At 43.2% G+C, this 23374-nt stretch overlaps 1 protein-coding gene across 10 annotated transcripts in view; it reads left to right on the forward strand.

The window, feature by feature from the left end:
* The window catches only part of BCAS1 (brain enriched myelin associated protein 1), a 65960-nt gene extending 43850 nt beyond the window's left edge, over positions 1-22110 (forward strand). Inside the window, exons 6-9 of one of the 10 annotated variants that reach the window (XM_012752225.2) lie at positions 3528-3701; positions 12102-12167; positions 17185-17448; positions 20497-22109. In XM_012752225.2, the coding sequence (XP_012607679.2) occupies positions 3528-3701; positions 12102-12167; positions 17185-17448; positions 20497-20571 (579 nt within the window). In that variant the 3' untranslated portion in view covers positions 20572-22109. Of the gene's footprint in view, positions 1-3527; positions 3702-12101; positions 12168-17184; positions 17449-20496 lie in introns of all 10 variants that reach the window. The other 9 variants (XM_076010854.1, XM_012752224.2, XM_076010851.1 and 6 more) reach the window with 9 other exon arrangements.
* The last annotated feature ends 1264 nt before the right edge of the window (positions 22111-23374 follow it).

Genomic DNA, 23374 nt, shown 5'->3' on the forward strand with positions numbered 1-23374 from the left:
TTAGGCAAGATTGTTCCCCGAAAGCAAAACTGGGGTATGTAAGCAGATATAAGGGAGATAGTTACTGAGTAGAAAAAAAATCTCTGAAAATTCTTTGTAATCAAATTATTAATCCAGTAAAATAATTTTTAAAGATTCTAAAATAAAAATCTTTAATATCAATATTATGAGGTTGTGAGTAAAGTTTAAGTGGAGGAAATCTATTTTGGTATAAATTAGTTTCTAAAACTCACAGCTTTAGTAAAAACTGTATACACCAAAATTCAACAGTAGGTATGGTATAAAATTTGAGGCAAAAAGAGAAGCCCTCTACTGAGATGTCTATTGTCTGTATTAAACATATCAGCCATCTTCATGTGATGTGTACCATATCACTAATGAAATGAAGCAAGGGTTATTTAATTCTAAAATATAGTACATATCTGATTTTAATTATGTCCATCATGCCCCAAATTAAAATGTGCAGATGCAGTCATACATTCTAAATAGAGAACAACTTTTTCCAATGCCTTGGCCTGGAAGGAAGTTGGAAAACTATCCAAATAAAAATTGAATTCTTATGTCTGTATGTACAAATCGTATCCTTACTTAGCCCAAATTGTTCTGGGTTTCCCTACTGGATATCAGTGGATTTTCCTTGGCCAACTTTTTGGCCTGACTCCAAAACTAACGGAAGTCTCTAAAAGTCTCTCTCTCTTTTTTTTTACCTACTGATACTGAAATAGTTGTATTTTGGAGAATGAACTTGTGGCCTAGAATTTATAAGTTGACACCTCTCAACATTTAAAAAGTCACAGCAAAGGAACCATTAGCATTTATATAAAGTTGATTTATAAAATTATTGTCATCCAATCTGACAATGGATTATCTGAGTAATTTTCCCTCCTGGTCCTTGAGCACATGATAAAAGAACTTACTATTTCAAAGACAGGATAGTTCTGAACCCAGGGTTCCCAAGGTCCAACTTTGTTCATTACCTATGTAAGAGCCATTTTCCATTTATCAACTCCTCTACCCTTGATCTCAGGCAAGATGGGCAACTACTATACCCCCAAAGTATTTAATCATGATTGATCTAAACCAGTAATCTCATTTTCTTCACCAATAATTAGCTAAGGGGTAAGGATGTGACCCAGTTCTGACTAATGAAATTTATGTACCCTGAAAGAGAGGATCAAAATACGGAAGTTCATTTGGAGCAAATCTTTTGCTGTGACCTTCCTGCCTTCTCAGGACATTGGGTTGAGGATGTGATACCTGGAACTGTGGCGGCTACTTTACTACCAGGAGGTAATACCTAAAAGGATGAAAAATCCAGCATGCCAAGAATGGCAGAGCCAAAGAATAGAAAGAATCAAAGTCCTTAGAAACATTGTGTAAAGCCAACAGAACCAACCCCAGAACTTCCTGCTGTTAAACTTTCATTCCCTATTTTGGTTGATTAAGCCACTAGTAGCTATTCAGTTACTGGCAGAAAATGCCATCCTCGTTGCAATGGCTACTTACCTATAGTGTCACTTTGGCCAAGTCATTCAACCATTCAGACTCTTCATGTGTAGAATGGTGATAATGCTATCTTTCCTGAGCTGTCTTTGTAACCATTTCTTGAGGTTATACACACACACACACACACACACACATATATATACACACACACATACATATATACATATATATACACATACATATATATATAAATACCTTGCACAATGCCAGGCATAGTAGAAAGAGGTAGTTATTATACTAATACAATCGTCTTTAAATAATAGACTTGTGCATGGTGGGTGATTCCAGATAATTCATGTTCATGGAGTAAAGAGCGCTAATATTCATTAACACAAATAACAACCACTAGCATTAATTAAGCACGCATTGTGTCAGACACAGTTCTAAGACCTTTACCCGTGTTGCCTGATTTAACTCTCACAACAGCTTTCTCCCGTGTATCCACCCCCATCGAGAGCAGAGAAAACAGGAGCTCGGAGATGGGGCGCCCCGACCTTAGCTGAGCACACCCAAAAGGAGCACGACAGATCTGGACCCTGGCAGGTTGCTTTAGAGCCCGTGCTCCACGCCTGCATTTCAGGCTCACCCCAGGGCTGTTGTGGCCGAAGCTTATTTGTCAGAAATGCAGTTGAATTAAATCAGCTCTATATGTAGAGACCCACGTCCACAGCTGACTGCCAACCCCGGTCTGTGTGTGGCTCTGGTTTCAGCCTGGCTTCATAAAAACAGAGCAAGGCCAAAACCCAGCAGCCCAGCAGCAGATGCTCACAGACGTGTTTTGTTTGGCCAAGCCAGCATTTTTATTCTTTTAATGTCTTTAGACAGGACAACTTACCTTTTTTTTTTTAAATATATATATATATATATATATATTTTTTTTTTTTTTAGTTGTCCAGCTAATTTCTTTCTATTTTTTTTAGTAGAGACAGGGTCTTGCTCTTGCTCAGGCTGTCTCGAACACATGAGCTCAAATGATCCACCCACCTCGGCCTCCCAGAGTGCCATGATTACAGGTGTGAGCCACCATGCCTGGCCGGGACAACTTAACTTGAGTCTGCCATCGTCCCACCATTCTCTTTTGTCCTGTAACTGGTCCCTTCATGCTGCTATTACCCACCTCGCCTCCTGGAGGCTTTTGAGTTTATAACTCCCCAAAATAGGTCTTTGTTTACAAAAAAGGAAATGCTAGAAATCTTAAGATATGTCAGGTGGGGATATACTACCATGACTTAGTTGCCAAACTCCAGGGTGTTCTGCGTGTCGATTTGTGGATGCAAAATGACAAGAGCTGGGCTCAGGCGCAGGTGAACAGGGCCTTGCACCTGCGGCCCCCGCTCGCCCACCCTGCTCCCTGCGGCGTTCATGGGACCCTGAGCTCACTGGGTGCCCAGCGGGGGGGGGGGCCGCAAACAACTTGGCCGTCGTTTTTCTTGCCAAGTTCATTTCTCGTCTGAAATCATGACCTTCCATTAATAACCAAGGACAAATGACTGGTCTGGGGGCAGGTGGGAAACAAGTTAATGAGGAAGGCCAGTTGAGCAAAGCGAGTGGCGTTTACACTGTCCCTTCTGCAGGGAGGACTAAGATGCGGGCTGGAAGGTGTCATGGTTACCATCTCTAAGGCGTGACTCTTACGAAAATGATTATTCCTGATTTCTACACAGGCCAGGTGGAATTCACCTTTGGGGCAGACCAAAGAGGTGGGCTTCCTAGGAGGGGAGGGGTCCTGGGCATGCTCCGAAGGGCAAAAGGGACCGCATATGTGTGCCTCGTACCTTCATGGGGGAAGGCATGTTGCCACTTCCACATCTAAATTGGCAGTTGTTCAGAAACTGACTGTTTAAGAGCACATCGTATGACGCGAGCATTAGCTTGAAGACGTGCTTGTGTAGAAATGGTCGCGGGGTCAAATCCGCAGCTGCTATGCGGACAGGGGGGCAACCAGGAACCCATTCTATAAAGCATGTTTGGGGGAATTTTTTTTTTTTTTCATTTTCTTATTACCTGGCAAAATAATCCAGGTGGTGTGTGAATCACCAGTAGAGATTATAAAGTCCACGGAAGTAGACTCAGCCTTACAAACAGTGGATCTCAACGAAGAAAGAGATGCTCCACCTGAACCCGCAGAAGTCAAACTCAAAAGAGAAGAGAGCAAACCACCAAGAACCTCCCTGATGGCGTTCCTCAGACAAATGGTAAGCCGCTTACTCCCTGTACTGAAACACCTGGATGAGCTTCCGGGAATGCAGGCCCCATGCCATAGCTGGTACGACACGTGACTGTAGGTGGCGTGTATGGAGTGTGAGTGGAAAACGCATTGTGCAGTAAGAAAATTCCCTTTTCTCCTTCTGATTCAATCATACAGAAAGCCTCATGTTATTGCTGATAGTCTTTAACCCTTTTTTAACCACTGCTAACTCCCTTTTATTTTTTTTTGAGACAGAGTCTTACTCTGTTGCCCAGGCTAGAGTGAGTGCTGTGGCGGCAGCCTAGCTCACAGCAACCTCAAACTCCTGGGCTCCAGCGATCCTCCTGCCTCAGCCTCCCGAGTGGCTGGTACTACAGGCATGCGCTATCATGCCTGGCTAATTTTTTGTATATATATTAGTTGGCCAATTAATTTCTTTCTATTTATAGTAGAGATGGGGTCTTGCTCTTGCTCAGAACTCCTGACCTTTGAACTCCTGACATTGAGCAATCTGCTTGCCTCGGCCTCGCAGAGTGCTAGGATTACAGGCGTGAGCCACCGCGCCCAGCCTGCTAACTCCCTTTGTAACATAGAAAGTGTTGGCCTTGGGTCTCGAGCTTTGGCAGACAACAGTGTCCACCTAGAAGTTAATATTATTGTTTGCTTCTAATTTTTTTTTTTTATTTTCAAAGTTTCCTTCTGTGGGTGGCCAATGATACCCAATGATACCACTTTTCTCATTATGGTAATGGTATGAAATTTCCTTTGAAAATATATTTATTTACATAAAGAACATAAGGCATTTTTGGCTAGGTGTGGCGGCTCACACCTCTAATCCCAGTTCTTTGGGAGGCCAAGGTGGGAGGATTGCTTGAGGCCAAGAATTTGAGACTAGCCTGGGCACATGGCAAGATTTCATCTCTACAAAAAAATAGAAAAAAAAAAATTAGCTGGGTGCAGTGGTGTGAGCCTGTAGTTCCAGCTACTCGGGAGGCCGAAATCACTTGTATCCAGGATTTCAACGTTGCAATGATCGCACCACTGCACTCCAGTCTGGATGACAGAGTGAGATCTTGTCTCTAATAAAATAAAATAAAAAAAAACAAAAGAAATAGTCCAAGTTAAATATTGAAGTGGCAAAAATTCTGAAGGTAACATGAGAATAACACAAATTTGGACAAAGCTGATCTATAGATAATTCAAATGAGGAAATGACAGCATAATATTCTACTGGTAAATACATATAACTTAGTGAATTTGCCAGGTTTTTAATTTGTATAGAATAGAAAGCATGTGGACAGACATCTTTTGGTGTCTATAGTCATGTACGTTAAATATCCAAACAGCCAGGAACTTAAGTAATATACTACAACAAAACCTAAATCAGTTGGAGGACAAAAACCAAAAGTCCATGCAAAGGGTCATTGGTTTAATTCTCTTTTGATGAAAAACAAGAATTTCATTATAGTGCGCCTTTATTTTCAGGAGTATTTAAGAGTTTAATCCTTTGAGAAGGCAACTCTCTAATTTCACAGGCTCAACCTGTTAAGGAATTCTTTCTAGTCCACAAAACAAAACAAACCCTTGCCAGTGGGAGTTGAGGCATATTAGAAATAATTATGCTAGAAATTGTTGGCTGGAATCGTTTTCTTTTCTTGTTAGACTCTCATGAAGGAAAAAGTTTAGAATAAGTAGTAGGCCTGCCATATGGCCAAAACCCCATCTATACTGCTGGCCATTTGATGTGCAATTTGGTGCTGAAAATGGAGATTAAGATTTGAGATTTTTTTAAAAACCAATGTTTATAGGCTACCAGGGAAGAAAAGAACATTTGGCCTGTTTCTGGCAACTCATCTAACTTACAAATGGGATCCCCAAATAGATCATCACAATATTGATGGTGATCAGCTTTCTCATTTCTGGATGGAATTGAGAGATACAGAAAAAAAAAAAAAATAGCAAATAGAATGACAGTCTTTTCCAAATAACCGACACAAAGCTTCTTCATCTAAAAGAGGGAAAAATACAAAAAAAAAAAAAAAAGTCCAAATAAAGCATGAAAAAAACCTCTAAACCACTCACTGCATCCATCCAAAAGAAATTCTTAAATTTGAATGAAGTCCCATGTTAAACTTACCTCCAGAGCTATCTGTTAGATGTTATTTGGGGGAATTTTTTGGTAGTAGAACTAGGTAAGTCTAAATGGCTAGGGGAATGAATTGGAAATAAATTCATTGGAATTCATTCTTTATAGGATGGGGCTAGAGGTAGGCAAGGACACATTTTTTCCATGCCATCCCCAGCAGACACTCTGGAGTGTCAGGACTTCCCTGTCCATTGTTCTTATTACCTACCTACAGCACACGAAAAGAGTTATGCCTGGAGTGGGGACATTAGTCTTTCCTTTTAAAGTTTAAACACTACTTCCAGGGTTTCTGGATTTCCCCTAAAATTACAGATACCCTAATTATTGTCTTTCTTTTTTTCTGTTTTGTTTTCATTAGAACATTATATTTACATTATGATTAATCGAGACACATAAAAAAGGTGGATTTTCCAGCTTGCCAAACTTCCCCACCACTCCCTATTGTCCCACCCAGCCCAGCCACTTATTTGTGTTACTAGCCCTTTCCCTCCGTGTATTTGAATTTGCAACCCCTAATAGGGGACTATCTCATTCTTTAGAACACCGTCTTTGAATTACGTTGTCTGGATTTATCATACTCAGCTTACCCACTGCCCTCTTGATGGATATTTGGCTTGCTTCCAACTTTTTGCATTTCATTCATTCATTTATTTATTCAACAAATAATTATTGAGTTGCCCACTACATTCCAGGCACATGGGATGCAACCATAAGCATAAACAGATGCCCTCTCTTTCTTCATGGAGAATAAAAGCTAGTGAAGAAAACATTTATTTTTAACTCTATCCCCATATTTAGTGAGCATACACCGAATGTCTCACACAGATTATTTCAGTTGCTTCACTAACCTGCATAAAGATCCTTGTACACCTGCTTTTATGCATGTGTTAACATCCCCACTGGGTAGGTTCCTGGAAGTTGGCTCTAGCAATTATTTTTAGGAAACATTTTTTGATAATACATTTGTGGCTTCCAAACTGATTTTGAGTCTTTGGATTTATGCAGGAAAAAAAAGACACCTCTTCTAAGTTCTAGGAAATAAGAGAAGCATCTGGCCCATCTCCAAGGGTTTGGGGGCAGGAGTTGAGCCAAATAAATAAATATTTCAAATGAATTTCAGATATTGTTAGAAAAATATGGGTTTGTTTAAACACTTGATTTAATAGAAGAGAAAACTCAATTGCAAAACCCCTCTTTTGTATTCAGTTTCTCGATTCATCAGATTATTAATTTTCTACTTTCTAGCCTTTGCCTCCCTAAGTTTCTCTCAGGTAACTTATTTTAGTATCCCAAGGTAAAGTAGCTCTCTGTTAAGTATTTCTTTCAAAATAAGTGTGTGCCTAATTAATTTCTAAAAGAGATTTTTCTTTTCAGAAATTAACCTCTTATAAAAATAAGACTAGAAAGAATATCATTTTTCAAATAACTGTATTTCAGGGCAAAAAAACCCACGATAGTCATGTAAGTCCTAACGTTGCATTCAACACATGTAGATGTATCACTTCACAAAAATCCTATGGGCTCCTACAGGATTTCAAAATAATTGCAAGGAATATCTAAGACATCTGTCATGCCCTAAATAGGAAAAGATTCTTATACATATTAATTCAGCTGTATGTCAAGAAACTGAATGTTTGAAGTGCTAGTGTATTTTTATCAAGTGAGTGGGTAGAGTACAGCATTCATGAATCTACACACCAGGTAGGCAGATGAAACCATAAAGGTGGTAGAAAGAAATATATAGGCACGGATTTATAATTCGTCAATATCAATAACACCCTGCACTTGAAAAGTGTTTTGCTCCTCCAAACTATTTGCACATATATTATATCCTTCAATCCTCCTCACATCTCTTTCCTTGGACCATTAGTTTTATAAGAAAATCTTTGTTGGAATAATGTCCTGAGGCTTAGAGAAATACCGTGAGCTTTAATACTGGGTAAATTAACGGCCCAGATAAGGTGACAGTCATGAAATCAGAGTTATTTTTGTTGATTACATTAGATGGAATAAGTCTAATAAAACCTGTTGAAATTTGCTCTCTGGGACAGAAAAGAGGGTGGTTTATGATGATTATTATAAAACAAAAAGCAGGAGAAAACAAGAGTCTCCTAGCCAAAGTTCTTGATCTCAAATTCTCCCGAGTATTGAAATATTATTAATACTGATTTGCTCTTGCTTTTCAGAACCATTTATCTGGGCAGTTCCTCCACCAGTGACTTGCTTTCCTTCCTGCCCTTAAAGGGGCTCTGTGGTCATTTGGCACTTTTCAGCTATTAGTATTAATAGTAATAACAATAGCGGCTTCCAATTATTTATCATGTGCTTATGACGTCGCAGGCACTATCTCATTTGTTCACATGGAAGCCTGTGGGACAGATGCTCTCCCTGCCTCCCTGTGAGGACCAGGACACCTCAAGATTGTCTCAGTGATTTTCCCACAGTCCCAGGGCTGGTAAACGGTGGAGCCAGAACTCAAGCTCAGGTGTTTGTTTAATTGTCATTTTTGTTGATTCTAAAGCTCACCCATGTGCTCTTGCTGGGTTTTGTGCTTCTGCAGCTGGTTTTCTTTGAAGGAACACAGGAAGGTAGAACAACCATAAGCTCCATTTATATAATTCCCTTAGTAATGTTTTCTTTGGAAACATTGTTTTTATGTATGGAGCTGTTATATTTACCTAAAATGCCAGCAAGGCAAAAGAGAAGAAAACGAATGCATGGCTCACTTAGAGCATGGACAGGAGTTTTCTGAGTATATTTGTCATTAAAATAAAATTGAATTACTCCTCTGAGTAATTTTGTCTGACTGGTCCAATTCCATTTCAAGTGAGCATCGTGGTAAAACACAAAGTTCAGACTCAACCTTTATTGATCCTGGAAATTTCTGGTAGAACCCATTCCTTGAATTTGTTGGAATGAGGCTGATCTAGTAAACAATATTGCTGATATACTCACCCCATATTAAATTTTCATCCCAGTTATTTTTCTTTTAAATCTCAACTTCGGTTGAGTTATATTGCCATGAAAATACATTTATATTCCTTTCAAAGAAATGCGAACTGACCACCAAACATTTCTGTTAGAATTTTGAATATCTAAGTGATATGTACTGGAGATGGTTCAAACGTTCCTCGGAGTATCAAGCTATAGGAATGCATGACACAATGAAAGAAATAAAAAATGACTTCATTAATATGCCGGGCTTGGATGCCACCACTAGATTCCATCTCAAAACTGCAGGCGGAATGCCCTGAGACACTTCGCCTTTGACTCACATGAATAAAAATAAACTCCATGAAGAAAGTTGCTCACTATCAAACTGGAAAAATCTCTGAAATTATTTCATAGTCTTTAAACTGTTCTTCAAAGCATTAAGTCGTTTCTGGAAGAATTTTAGTCTCTAATTTAAACAGTAACTTTGCTATTTTTGACAGCAGGAAAAAAATAGGCTTCTGGTTTTGGTCCTTGGAATACAAAGCCCAGAATGGATTACTCTGACTTGTTGAAAGAGGGCAGTGCGAAGAGAAAAGAAATAGAAACAGAAAAAGAGAGCAAAAGAGAGGGAGGGAGGGAGGGAAGGAAGCAAGGAAGAAGGGAGGGAGAGAGGGAGGGAATGATTATTAATAATAACTACGTTTATAGAAGTGAACTCAGGTAGGCTTAATAAGGTCCTTAGTCTAAACCTTGACATACACACAGCTTTATATGCTTCAGAATAAACCAACAGAGGAAAATCACTGAGAAGCTTGGCATCCTCTCTCTCTCTCTCTCTCCTTTTTATTTTTTAAGAGGTCGAACCTCTTTGCAACAGCCTCCCTGACAGCCTGAGGCCTGTCCTCACGAGGCTGAGATCCGATGCTGTGGCATGGCATTCTGATTCCACCGCATTCTCCTCTGAGGACGATCAGAGAAAAGGCAGGGGAAGAAATCAAACCGAAACCTTACACTGGCAGAGTACCAAACAGATGCCAAGTTGAGGCTACTAAAGGGAAGTTAAAAGTCCCTCTCTCTTATGGGGCAGAAAAAGAGAACTTTATTCTTTGGAAGGTGGTGGAAGGGCCGTGCATGACTCCTAACGTCCATTCAGTTTTTGCTGAAAAAGCCATTATTGTTCATTTGGTTTTCACTGCCCTACATTCCCCAAAGGCCAACTAACTTGAGCAGGAAGCCACATTCTAAGGGCTGCTTGGGAATGTGTTTGAGTAGGAAGGGCTCTTAACCATACAGCCTGAATTCTGGAAGCTAAATGAAATCCCCAGGTGTTCACACCTTTGGGTGTGATGGGCAGGCCGACAGAGCTGGTCGTGGGGAGGGGAGCAGTAACCAAGACTGTGAAATGCTTTCTCTAAACCTTCTCAAGCAAGACTGGCCTTTGTATTTATAGAACAATTAACAGAGGAAGGAAAGCCCGCTTTCCGCGTAAAAGGATCTAAACTTTATGCAGAGTACAGCCTGATCTTTCTTTGCCTTTGGGTTGAAAACCTTAGCGAAATCCACAATGATGTCCCTAAGAAAAGTACGTGGAAAAAGTACGTGTCTTTCAGGCACCACTTCTTTTCTTCCTACCCAATCGAGAAGCATGTATCAAGGTTCTGCCCCCTGCCAAGCTCTGTAAATGTTGCTTTGGGGTAAAAAAAGACATAGCAATCCACACACTGTGTTAAGCCACTGGAGGTCCAAGTCAGTCTTCTGAACTGAGAGCAGCACCAAGCAATATCTAAAGATGAGCCCAGTGGGCCCCCTGATGACGGGCATGTCCCACAAACCTCCGTATTTGTGGTTCAGCAGCCTCTATCTTGTGCAGGCTCTTCTCATTTTGCCTAATCTAACATCGAGTAACTTCATGGTGAGTGTTCAGTAAACATTTGCAGGTTGAGTGGTACCTCCCGCCTTCTAGGGGTGCATGGGGGTGGTTTAGAGGATGGAAAAGGAGTCACTGCCTGCCGTCAAGTCCTGGCCCTCAGACCTGCTAGTTTCCTGACACATGCTGGTGTCTCTGAGCTTCTGTTTTCTTAACTGTGAAATAAAGAAAATAATTATTCCTCTATCGTGAGGTTCTGATGTAATGAATAAACGAAATAACACAAGTTGTTATCTCATTTAGCACAATGCCTGGCATTTTGTAAGCACCCCCCTAAAAGTTAGCCTTCATAAACAATCATTTTTATTACCCCTACTACTATGAGCACCGTATCTCAGATAACAAACACACATGACATCTGTCAGTCAGAAAGTATTTGAGCGCCTTCAGCGTTTTTGCTCTTTTTAGTCCATGTGTTCTGGATTCTTGCTGTCTGCTAAGGGGAGAGCCAAGTTGATAACAGTGGACTCCGGAGTATTCCTCTTTGATGCACGTTGCTTAGCCCCCACTGCCCACCCTCCAGTGGGGTGTAGTTGGAAAGAGGAGACAGTACGCAATAACCAAAATGCAGGGATTAGACCCGAGTCAGTACTGAGGCTGAGAACTGAGCAATTCATCACCAGATTTCATAGGTATTTTATCAAGCGTAGGGCAATACTAAATGCACAGTTAAAAACACAGACCCCAGATTGGTCTGAACGAGTCTAGGGCTGGTTAGCTCAGAGCAATGATGCTCAAACTTGCCCCAGAGCCACCTGGAGGGTTTGTTAAAGCAGGTTGGTGAGCCTCGGCCCCCTCCCCAAAGCTTTTGATTCAGTACATCTGAAGCGGGCCTCCAGGATTTGCATTTCTAACAGGTTCCCAGTGGATGTTGAAGCTGCTCGTCCTGGGATCGTACTCCTAGAAACATTAGCTCAGAGCATGGGGGGGCGTACAGAGGCAAAGACAACCCCGCCCAGCCCCGTCGCTGATGCTGCTGGCTATAGGGGGATGGGAACTAGGGTGCTCACCTCTGCTGGAGAATCCACATCTCTACTGGGGACATACAGCAAAACCCACACCAGCCACCTGAATGTTACCAGTGGAGGCTACTGATGGGTCAGTTGTTCGTTCAGTTACGTGTTCGTTTAGTATGTTCAACCACCTCCTGGTTCCAGTGTTAGTATTTTCATTATCATGTATTTACCCCAGAATGACATAATCCCAGGGTTTTAGAACTTTTCTTGTTGTTATTTGGGGAGTGCAACACTTGAACGTAATCCAGCTCTGGTTAAAAATCGCACCCATACCTCTCATGAGCAATATGTTTTTAGCTGGTCTGCCCTTTGTCTTGCTCCTCGTGTTTGCCCTGTCTGTGCGCTTGTGGTCGCTGAAAGGCCGTTGTCTGTTTGTTATTTTAGTCAGTGAAAGGGGATGGAGGGATCACCCACTCAGAAGAAATAAATGGGAAAGACTCCAGCTACCAAGTAAGTGACCTTGAACTCAATGTGGTGGTGGTATTCTTTCTTCTTTCCAGCCTTGTTTTCTATGCCATTCTCAGCCACAGCCGACTCATTTAACATCTCTAAATTAAGCACCTACTGTATACCAAGCACCATGTTGGGCCCTGCAGACACGAGCACAAACAAGCTAGACTTCCTCAGCTGTTAATACTTCCTATAAAAGGTTTTCACATACGCTCTTTCCTCTTTTCCACGTGGAAAATTCCTTCTCCCCTGCACTTCTTGGCATAAATGTCACCTCCTCAAAAAGACCATCTTGTTTTATTTCATGGCGCTTGTTGCAAATTGTAATAATTCATTTGTCTCCCCTACACCTTGCCACCTCTGCCTGGAACATCTGTGTAGCAAAGAGTCTTTGCTATTTTTACATCACATTGCATGGTGCCTGGCATGTAGTGGGAGCTGTTTCTTGAATAGATTAGTTAAAAACATGGGGTCACATAGTTCACTTACATTATTCTCTCTCTTCTAAAGAAACATGGCTATGACATGTTTATAACGATATGGGTTATTTTTAAAAAATGGAATTATACGCAACACCCTGTTTTCTAACCTATACTTTTTAAATTTTTTTAATATATATTACATATTTTTCTTTTTGAATTTTTGTAATTTTTAATACTTTTTTCTTTCTCATGCTACTGCGCTACTAGAGGCCTGTACAGTAATTTAAATTTATTTTTATTTTTAAAATTTTTTTCATTTTTAAAATTTTTATATTTTATTTTATTTTAGAGACAGAGTCTTGCTATGTTGCCCAGGCTGGACTTAAACTCCTGGGCTCAAGCAATTCTCCTACCTCAGCTTCCCAAGTAGCTGGGACTACGGGCACACACCACCATGCCCAGCTTACACTCATTTTTTTAACCTTAAAAATATACCTCCACAAAAATGACATTAAATGTTCTTCTCCTAGTTTTGTAAATAGAGAGAAGTGGCTAAGAACAAAAGTTGTAGGCCGGGCGCGGTGGCTCACGCCTGTAATCCTAGCACTCTGGGAGGCCGAGGCGGGTGGATTGCTTGAGGTCAGGAGTTCGAAACCACCCTGAGCAAGAGGGAGACCCCGTCTCTACTATAAAATAGAAAGAAATTAATTGGCCAAATAATATATATAGAAAAAATTAGCCGGGCATGGTGGCACATGCCTGTAGTCCCAGCTACTCAGGAGGCTGAGGCAGAAGGATCGCTTGAGCCCAGGAGTTTGAGGTTGCTGTGAGCTAGGCTGACGCCACGGCACTCACTCTAGCCTGGGCAACAAAGCGAGACTGTGTCTCAAAAAAAAAAAAAAAGTTGTAGACTCAAACTGTCTGGGTTCAAATCCTGGCTCAGCCAATGTTTAGCTGTGTGACTGAGGGAAATTACCAGTGTCTCAGTGCCTCAGCTTCCTCACCTATAGAATGGAGAAAGAAAAGTACTGCCTTAAAGGGTTGTCAGATGAATTCATACATGTTAAACACGTAGGACATTTCTGTAGTGTGGGCTGGTAAACGTTAGCTGGTGTATTAGTCAGCCGAAACAAAATGCTGCAGACAGTGGCTTAAGCAACAGAAATTTGTGTTCTCACAGTTCTGGCGGCTGGAAAAGACAATTCAAGGTGCCAGCAGGGTTTAGTTCTTGAGGAGGGCTCTCCTCCTGGCTTTTAGACAGCCACCACCCTGCTGAGTGTCCTCACCTGCAGAGAGAGAGTCACTTCTTATAAGGACACTAATCCTATTGGATCAGGGCCTCACCCTTATGCCTTCACTTAACCTTAATCACTTTCTACTGCAAATATAATCACATTGTGGGTTAGAGCTTCAACACACGAATTTGGGGTTGGGGGACACAGTTCAGTCCACAGCAGTTTCTATTCATTACTGTTACTCTTAGGCTGCTCACAGGGAATTATCCTGCAATGTTGCTCACACCACACTCACCCAAATGGACTGCAATGACTGCCATGGCGTATATTAATAGTATTTATATTTCCATAATGATCGGTTTATCCTACATCTTTAAACAGGCTTTTTACCACATTCAATTTCTTTTTCTTTTTTTACTTGTTACTATGCCTGGCCCCCAAACTCATTCTCTAGACCACTTTGGAACTCAAATTTCCCAAAGGTTATTACCTTGGGAACACCATAGTCACACTACTGAAAAGGAAAAACTTACATATGATTGTACATTTTGTCTGGAACGTCACAGCGAAACAGTTATGCCAACATTTTTGGTGGTTCTAAAATTGGAATAACATCCGTGAAAATTTGAATGAGCTGGAAACCTTGTTCTGTTTATACTCAGCACGGAGTGCTTTGAGACTCCTGTTGTCCGGGGCCGGGGATCCAGACTCGAGAGCACTGGCGTGTCCTCACTGGGCGACAGCAAATGCTTAGTCTGATTTGGGAGCTGATTTGGGGGTGGGGACAGACTGAGACTTGCTGGACAAGCAGCAGCAGTCGTACGAAGCCCTGGTGGTGCAGCAGTGGGGCGGCAGCAGGGTGAAGTCCTGCTTCGAGAATAAGCTTCTTCAAGGAACGAAAGGAGGCGTGTGGCTGGAGCAGAATGAGATAGAGGGGAGAGGGACAGGAGGCAGGGCTGGAGAGGCACAAGGGGACCCTACATGTCACATTCAGCATTATTTCCTAGGTGCAGCTGCTGGGCCAGACCCACACAGTTGGCCTTAAAAAGAATAAGGACAGTGGCAGTGTTAGGCCAGGGTGACCGACACATCCCAGTCTGCCTGGAACTTTCCTGGTTTGAAAACTGTGAAGTTCCATGGTCCTGGAAGCCCCCCGCTTGCAGGCAAACCAGGAAGACCGGTCCCTCTACAGCTAGCTTTCACACGGGCCAGGCGCTGCGCCCAGGCAGCTCTCCACTCTTAGCTAATCAGATCCTCACACCACCACGAGACGCCGCCGGTTCTTTTGTGACTTCCCATACAGACGAGGAAACCGAGAGGTCAGTGTATTTCAGGCCACACAGCAAGGGCGTGAGGGAGGTAGAGTCCAACCAGGTCCCTCTGACTCCAGACACTGAGCTCTTAGCCACTTACCGTATTTTAAAATCCGCAGGGCAAAAACAACGAACAGCAGTTCCAACCAGGGTCTCGGGTTCTGGGCTTTCTGCAGAGCACTGTGGTGCGAGTTTCTGTCTCAGTGTAAGGGGCACCTGCTCTGGGCCGCCCGCTGCACCTGGACACCTGCAGCCCAGCATCTGCGGCAGCCGTGGCAGCTGGGCTGGGACAGGGGTGTCCAGGACGTGCGGTGGCACAACTGCTTCTCGGGCGGGGCACACCGGGTGTCGGATGCCTTTTTCTCCAGGGGCTTCTGCCCTCTGGACAGCACCTGGCGAGCCTTCGGGGCTGGGGAGTCTCACCTGCTTGTTCCTGCACTTGTTTCTAAGGGGTGTGCTTAACTCACTGGCGAGAAATGGCATTTCTCCTTTGATTGCATGAACCCTCTCATAGAACCTTCTATCTGAGGACAGTACAGAACTTTACGAATCAGGCTTCTCAACACCTATCCGGTGGGTCACACGTGGCCCGCAGGGAGACTTGTGGTCCGGTTGTTTGCCACGATCACTGGTTTAAAATTTTTGAAGTCGGTATTTACTAGTTGACATATTTTGCATTTAGAACATTCAGTTCCAAGGTTCTTTTGATAAAAACAGACGATCTGACTGCACTGGGGCTGCCAGCTGTCTCCCAGCTGGGTCCGAGCAGCTGTGCCCCCTTCACTCGAGGCATTGATAGTCAACTCGCCACAAGCCTCACTGCTCCAAATTGTCCCCCCAACACCAGAGCCTGCATTGCTTGAACTGGTGCTATTGTTACACTGGAGAAATATTTCTTTGGACCCATGTTGCTTTTACAGCAGGGGAAATAAGATCTCCCTGGGATTTTATTCTTTCCCCTAGCTTCTTTTTTATTTTTACATGAGCTGTCTGGACCCCATAGACATTTCAGGTCAAGTCAATGATGAGAAAAGGGTTTCTGCTTCATAATGGATTTTTTGTTGTTGTTGTTATCTGTAATTTACCCAGAATTTTCTAGAATTTCAGATTTTACAGCTTCATTCTTCCAGATTGTAGAAACCATGCAGGATTGTATAATATCTTTCATTTTGGCATAGAAAGATGTACATTCAAAACTATCATCTTCTCTTACCACCATTTCATGAAGCAAAAGGACAGTTTCACACCAAAAATTAAGGTGGACATAATCATGAGGGAAAGAATGCGTATCCCCAAGAAAAAAGTCACATGTGGTTGCACGTGGGAGTGATGCTCTTAAAGCTGGCTTACACATAAAAGAGCTTCAGGAACGGCTAGATCCAGGAGCACATGCAATATGATCTGTGCCTGGTCTTTCTTTTTTTCTCTCTCTCTCACCTCATCTCTCAGCTCTGCTCTTCTCTTTGTTGGCTTCCTTTTCAGGCAGATTCTCCCCAGAAATAGTGGCAGCTCTGGAAGCTCCAATCTTACCTCTTCTCGGCTTCAAATCCAATAGAAAGGGGGCAGGCCTCTCGTGATTATTTTAGCAAAGCTCTGCAATTAGTTCGGGCTTTATCCATGTTTGCCCATGCTGACCCATCACAGCAGCCCAATCACACGCAATGCTCTGATCGGCCAGGCCCGAGTCACGTGCCGTGTCCGGGGTAGAGTTAGTTTGCCTAGACCAGTGGGGGAAAAGGGGAGAAAGGTGGTTCCCCAAGGAAAATCCAAGTTCTGGGACCAGAAGAAGGGGGAACAAAATGCTTGCTGGAAAAGCATAAAATTAATTAGTAGATTATTAGATAAATAAATAAATGTCTCCTACCATGACCTCGTACCATGATAAGTGTTTGCACTTTTTCTATTTTTCATTTCACCAGGGATTCATGAAAATGTAGATACCACCCAACATTAGAACATCTCTATTTTGCAGTAACATATTTATTCCCCTGCTACTGAGACCTGTCTTGCAGCCACTAAAAATGCGCTTTGTCTGCGATGTTTGTAGACGGCGGACTCTGCAGAGAAGGCTACCACGCCGCCGGAGCCAGAGCCCGCAGGAGCGGCCCAGAAGGGCAAAGAGGGCTCCTCCAAGGACAAGAAGCCGGCAGCCGAGGGAAGCAAGCACAAGAGCAGCAAGCAGGAAGCCAAAGACCCAGCGCCGTGCCCGGGGCAGGCCACGGGGGATGCCAACTCACTGCAGAATGGCGACAAGTCCCAGAAGAGACCCGAGAAGCGGCAGCAGTCCCTCGGGGGCTTTTTTAAGGGCCTGGTAGGTAGATTTTTTTTTTTTTGGCTCTTCCTTCTGGGCTCTCCGGTAAGAGGTGTGGTTCCCACCTCCAAAGGGGACAGATTGGACAGGGGCTGGCTGAACATTCAGCAGACAGATATTTATTGAAGCCCTGCTGTGTGCCAGGCACTACACTGGGCACAAAGAGGAGCAAGGTGGACATCCCTGGCCACTCTGTGGCCCACGGCTGTGGCTGAGTGTGGGGCGAGTCGGGAGGGGAGGAGAAGGCACACAGAGGGAGGCTGAAGGTGAGGACCTGGCCTGGCTTTGGGTTTGAGGGGAGAGTGTCAGGGAGGGCTTCTCGGAGGCGATCACATCCAAGGTGGCACCTCGACGTAGCCTGCAGGGAAGCAAGGGGAGGGCTGGAGGCAGAGTTTTTTTCCTTCCCTAGACTGCTAGCTTTGGGAGAACAGTGACCTTGTCCGTGCATGGACTGACAATGCTGCCCTCCCCAGGATAGTGAGTGGAATGTAGTAGGTGCTCAATTAAGTATTTGTTGGATGGACGATTCGATGGATGGATGGGTAGGTAGACGGAGTGAAATATAACACTAGTAAATGTTAAATATATTTAGGATAATTTAAATCCTGGAAAACACAGAGGGTCTGAAGGTCATTACTCAAATTATAAGCAAGGTGGTCAAGCATAAACTCAGAAGAGAAATAAGCAAAGTCATACCCAGGACCCAAGGGAATATGGGTTGAGCCAGGGATCAAGACAAGGAGTAACACTGACACCAGCAGTGGGCCAGTGACTTGGGCTTAGCCTTCGTGCTGCAGTGGGGGGGAGGGGTAGTTAAGAGGAGCAAGCTGGCCTAAACCCTTTGATCACTCATGACTGTTCCATTCCGTAGATACCTGCAGCTATTGGTGACCTCTGCCACTAAAAATAGCAACTGTAACTCTTTTATAGCACTTACTATGTGACAAATACTATTCAAAGCACTTTATACATATTAACATTTCATCTTCACAACTGCCCTGTGAACTCCCGTTTTACCCATGGTAACATTAAGGCGCAGAGGGCTAAGCAACTTGACCGAAGGGGTAGATCTGGGGTGCAAAGCCCAGCGATCTGATTCCATGGTAAATTACACCCTATTACATGACACTCTATAATATATGCTATGTGCCATGCTACCCTACATTGTGCTAGTCTGTGTATACCATAGGGCACTACACTACATATGTACCATATACGTACACTACATATACACCCTGTATACATTATTTATACTATGCTACACTATACTATATTTATTAGACTATAATACACTATAAATATTGTATTATATATTATAATGTATACTGTAGCACATTATACTACACAACTCTATGTACATACACTATACTATATATACTTTTCAATAGTATATTGTAGTATCCTACCCTGTACTATACTATATATACCACACTATACTATAGTACATATTGTGCTATACTATATGATAATATATTTAAGATACTATGTTCTGTGCTGTACTAAACTATACTATGACATATTTACTATACTTGACTATATTATATATATACCATGTATACTATAAAATATGTATAATCATATACTGTCATATACTATACTATATACACTCTGTTATACTACTCTATACTATCTATATGTATATACTTTAGTGCACTAGATGCAATCTTATATTACTACCTTCTACTGTAAAAAGGACCCAAACTAATAGGACCTCTGACCCACACAGCAACGTGGACGAATCTCCACCCGACTCTGCCACGTGAAAGAAGCTAGGCTGAAAGGCTACGTGCTCTATGATTCCACATGACACTGATAGGACATCCTGGAAAAGGCAACACTCTAGGGATGGAGGCCAGATCAGCAGTTGCCAGGGTCCCGGGTGGGGAGGGTTTGACGACAGAGGGGCACGAGGAGGGGTTGGGAGGTGATAGAAGCATTTGATATATCGGTTTTGGTGGTGGTTACATGTGTCGGTTTAACCTCATAGAACTATATGCAGATAGGGTTAATTTTACTTTATAAGTATCATTTGGGAGAAAAAGTGGAACAATAATCATAACACCTATGTCACCGCATTCCTTCCCCGCATTCAGCCAATATGAAGGGGTGCCCGCTATACGCCAGGCACCGGGACAGGACTCACGGGGCTCACGTTCTGGCGGAGGAGACAGATGCTAGACAAGTAAAACAGGTGCCACAGTCCTTCCAGAGAGAGATATGTTTTGTGAGACTATGAAGCAGGGTGACGTAGCTAGAGGGTGGCTGCGGAGGGGAGCTAAAGGGAGGTAGAATGGTGGGGGGCTTCTACCCCCCAGGTTCTGCTGCACCCCAAGTGCACGACAAGTATGAACTCACTTCATCTCGGGAGCAACCCTCTGAGATAGGTCTTATCATTCCCATTTTAAAGATGAAGAAATCAAAACACAGAGCGTTAGCCGGGCATGGTGGCACATGCCTGTAGTCCCAGCTACTCGGGAGGCTGAGGCAGGAGGATTGCTTGAGCCCAGGAGTTTGAGGTTGCTGTGAGCTAGGCTGACGCCACGGCACTCACTCTAGCCTGGGCAACAAAGCGAGACTCTGTCTCAAAAAAAAAAAAAAAAAAAAGGCAATAGTGGGCAACCAATCATTTTAAAGGTCAACGCATGATCCATGCGTAGTCAGCTTGTGCGCAGCTTGTGCACCGTGGGGATAAAAGGCATGCCGTTGTTCCGGTCGGGGTCCTTGCCTGCGAGAGTGGCCACTGCATTGATGCTCTGGGGATTGGACCCTGGCTAGCCAGAAAATAAACCTCCTCTTGTGTGATTGCAAAAAAAAACAAAAAAAACCACAGAGCATTAACTGATTTATCCAAGATTTCACAAGGCTAGAAAGTAATATAACTGGGCGTCCGATTGGAGACCATCCTCTTATCCACCACTCATAGCTAAGACATCTGTATGCATATTTACTGCAACACCTAGCACAGAGTAAATGCCACGTAATCGGCCACTGCTGCTGTTGATACTGCAGACCTTCAACGGGCTACGACTTCTCTCTGTTTTTCTCCAGGGACCAAAGCGGATGTTGGACGCTCAAGTGCAAACAGACCCAGTGGCCATCGGACCAGTGGGCAAATCCAAGTAAACAATCACCACAGTTCCCACCCAGGTTCTCCTGCCACCAGGATGCTTTCTCCTTACCCCAGCTTGTCCCCCAAACACACTCCATGTATATACCCTTCCATAGCCATGACGTGAGATTCTGCGTGCAAATTAAGCCCGAGCTGTTATATACTGAGGTGTATTATTTATGTCTCTGGTCCAGTCTTTTTGGGGTAACTAATTGTAAAGGCGGTTAAGCAGGTTAACTAGTTAGGTCAGAAGAGTGGACGACTGCCAAGCAGGGAGGGGAAAGTGTGGAGGGTTGCGTTCGGGTCACGTTAGGAGAAATGTCAGTGACAGGTCAGTTGCCGAAGGAAAATGCCTGCTAGAAGGAATTAAGCTTTGCAGTAAGTTAAGTGCTCATCCTGTAAGCTTGGAAGAGGGAGAGGGAAATCTGTTTGTTTAAGTTCTCATTTCAAGTAGGGAGAACCCGGGCGGCTGCGTTGGGTGGTTGCCAATTTCCTGGAATGGAATGTGTGGGGTATGAAAAAAGGAATGAATAGGAGTTGTTTTTCAAATAAAGTCCTTGAAATGTATTAATGAGAGGGAAAAGATTGACTGAAGAGGGCTTAAAATGATTTGGAAAAACAATGGCTTTTGAGGCTCAGTGACAAGTGCAACTCCAAAAAATAATAATAATAATAATGCAAATAAATGAAGTTGCAAGTTTATTTTACAACACAAGGGGGCGCTATGGCCCCCATTTTTATCCCACATCCTGTATCCCTAACAAAGATTTGGTCTCTGCAATCTTACATTATTAATGTTTCTCAGATGGCTGAGGGGCTTGCTTCATCTGTTCCGTCTGACACTTGCTTCAAATGTGTCTGTAATTTCCTAATGTTCTCAGGATGTGCTCTGATAAAACCCTCCCCATAACCTCAGTTAATAAAAATTTACAGAAGATTATGCAAATACCTGAGTTTTTTTTAATACTTGTACAGAGGAATACATAGGACCCTGAGTCTATTAAAATGTAATTCAAAGTAGCATATGATTGGCTGATAGTCATGTATACTGTATCTTTCTTTTTTCTGATTCAATAAAAAAAAATACATTTACATCTAAAGTATCTTTTAATTTTCAATTTTTAAAGCAGCTCTCTCCTACTGTATGTCTAGACAAGTTTATGTTTCAGAATATAAAATCCATACTCTTCTCCTGTTTCCTTCTTTGAAGGATAATTTTCTCCCAAATCCTCCTTGATATCCTTGTATGTGGGCACACGCACACACACAAATGTGTGACATGTATATCTGCATACACACGCATGCAAATATATAAAAATGCTGTCTTAGGCCAGGTTGCCTGGAGCAGAGCCCGGGGCAGGGACTCAGATGCACAGGCTGTACTGAGAGTGGGCTCCCGGGGAGAGGCAGTAAGAGAAAAGAAGAGGGAAAGGAAGGAGTTGGGCAAGGATTGGTCTCAGCTGGAGCAGGAATTGCACCACTCAATTGGTCATTCTTGAGGCAAGGGGGCCGGCCTTTGAACCCCTCTAGGTGAGTCATGGGAGCTGGTGGGATGGGCAAACTGCTTCCATTGAGCTGAGAAGCCGAGATCCCTAAGCAGCTGGGGGGTGTGTGCATTGGCAGTATCCACTACAGAGAAACACATATGTGTTCAGACACGTACTGATACCCACATTCACATACACATGCACACATGCATACTATACGTCACATACAGGAATAGATAAAAGCATGCACACACTCATATTCACGCCCATACAAATAAACACATACATATAACTACTGCAGATCCACGTATAGGCTCACACAGATCTATCACATGCGCAATCCATCACACATTGATTGAAAATAAACTCTAGGTCCTGACATGGACCTAGAGTATAGGGACAAGTTTGCCTCTTATGCAAATTACACCATGGGCTTTGGCAAATAGGCATTGGAAAGTGTGTTCAGAAACAAGTGGTGTCTCTAAAAATCCAGACTGAAGTGGAGAGAGGGTCCTTTGGTGCTGGGGCCTGCTGGCTCCCTGCTTGGACTGGCTGAATTCCACGTTTTCACATAAAAAGACCAAAGGTCTTTTCCTCACAGCAGTGGGTTACCTCCTTCAGACCTCCTGACCACGCCTGGAGATGCCTAGAGTCTGTGCCTCACCAGTTGGGAACTATCTCCTGCCCTTTCCGCATCAGAATGTCTAACCTGGAACATTCTGCAGGAAAAATCCCTTTGGGGAAGGCCTTCCTGGCGGGTGACTTTGCCTCCACTGGGAGGATTCCAAGAAACCAGGCAGCTCCTACTTCTTTGTCCCCAACACCATGGGGGGTTGCCTGCTGCGACCTTTGGTGAACTCCAGGGCTGCAGTCCATTGAGGAAGGTGACAGTATCATTTGCAAGTTTCACCTCACTGGGCACAGGGCTTTTTGCCCAGAAGAGAAGTGGCCCCAGGCAGGAGGGGGAGAAACAGGCCAAGGGACCGAGCAGCTCGGGCCAAAGTCACTGCTGCAGATGCAGCCTCCCGAAGCCCCCACCCCCAACAAAACAAAAAGGTTCTTTGCGGAGAATCTCTTTGCAAAGCATGCCAACAGTTTTCACAACTGATTTCCTATGCCCCTGGGCCAAAGAAAGAGAACAATCTTTTAATGAAATTGCTTAGTTTTTTTTTTTTTTTAAGGCAAGAAAAGCCAGAGCAAACTAAAAAATTGACTTATTAGGGGAACTCTAAATCCATTTGGTAGCTTAAGAAAAGTAGGTTAAAACCCCACTTTTGTGTTTTGTGTGTGTCTGTTGTTGTTTTGAGATCCCATTCCTGATGCATTTAAC

This window comes from Microcebus murinus, chromosome 16 (assembly GCF_040939455.1).
Source record: "Microcebus murinus isolate Inina chromosome 16, M.murinus_Inina_mat1.0, whole genome shotgun sequence".
In the NCBI taxonomy this organism is placed as follows: Eukaryota; Metazoa; Chordata; class Mammalia; order Primates; family Cheirogaleidae; genus Microcebus; species Microcebus murinus.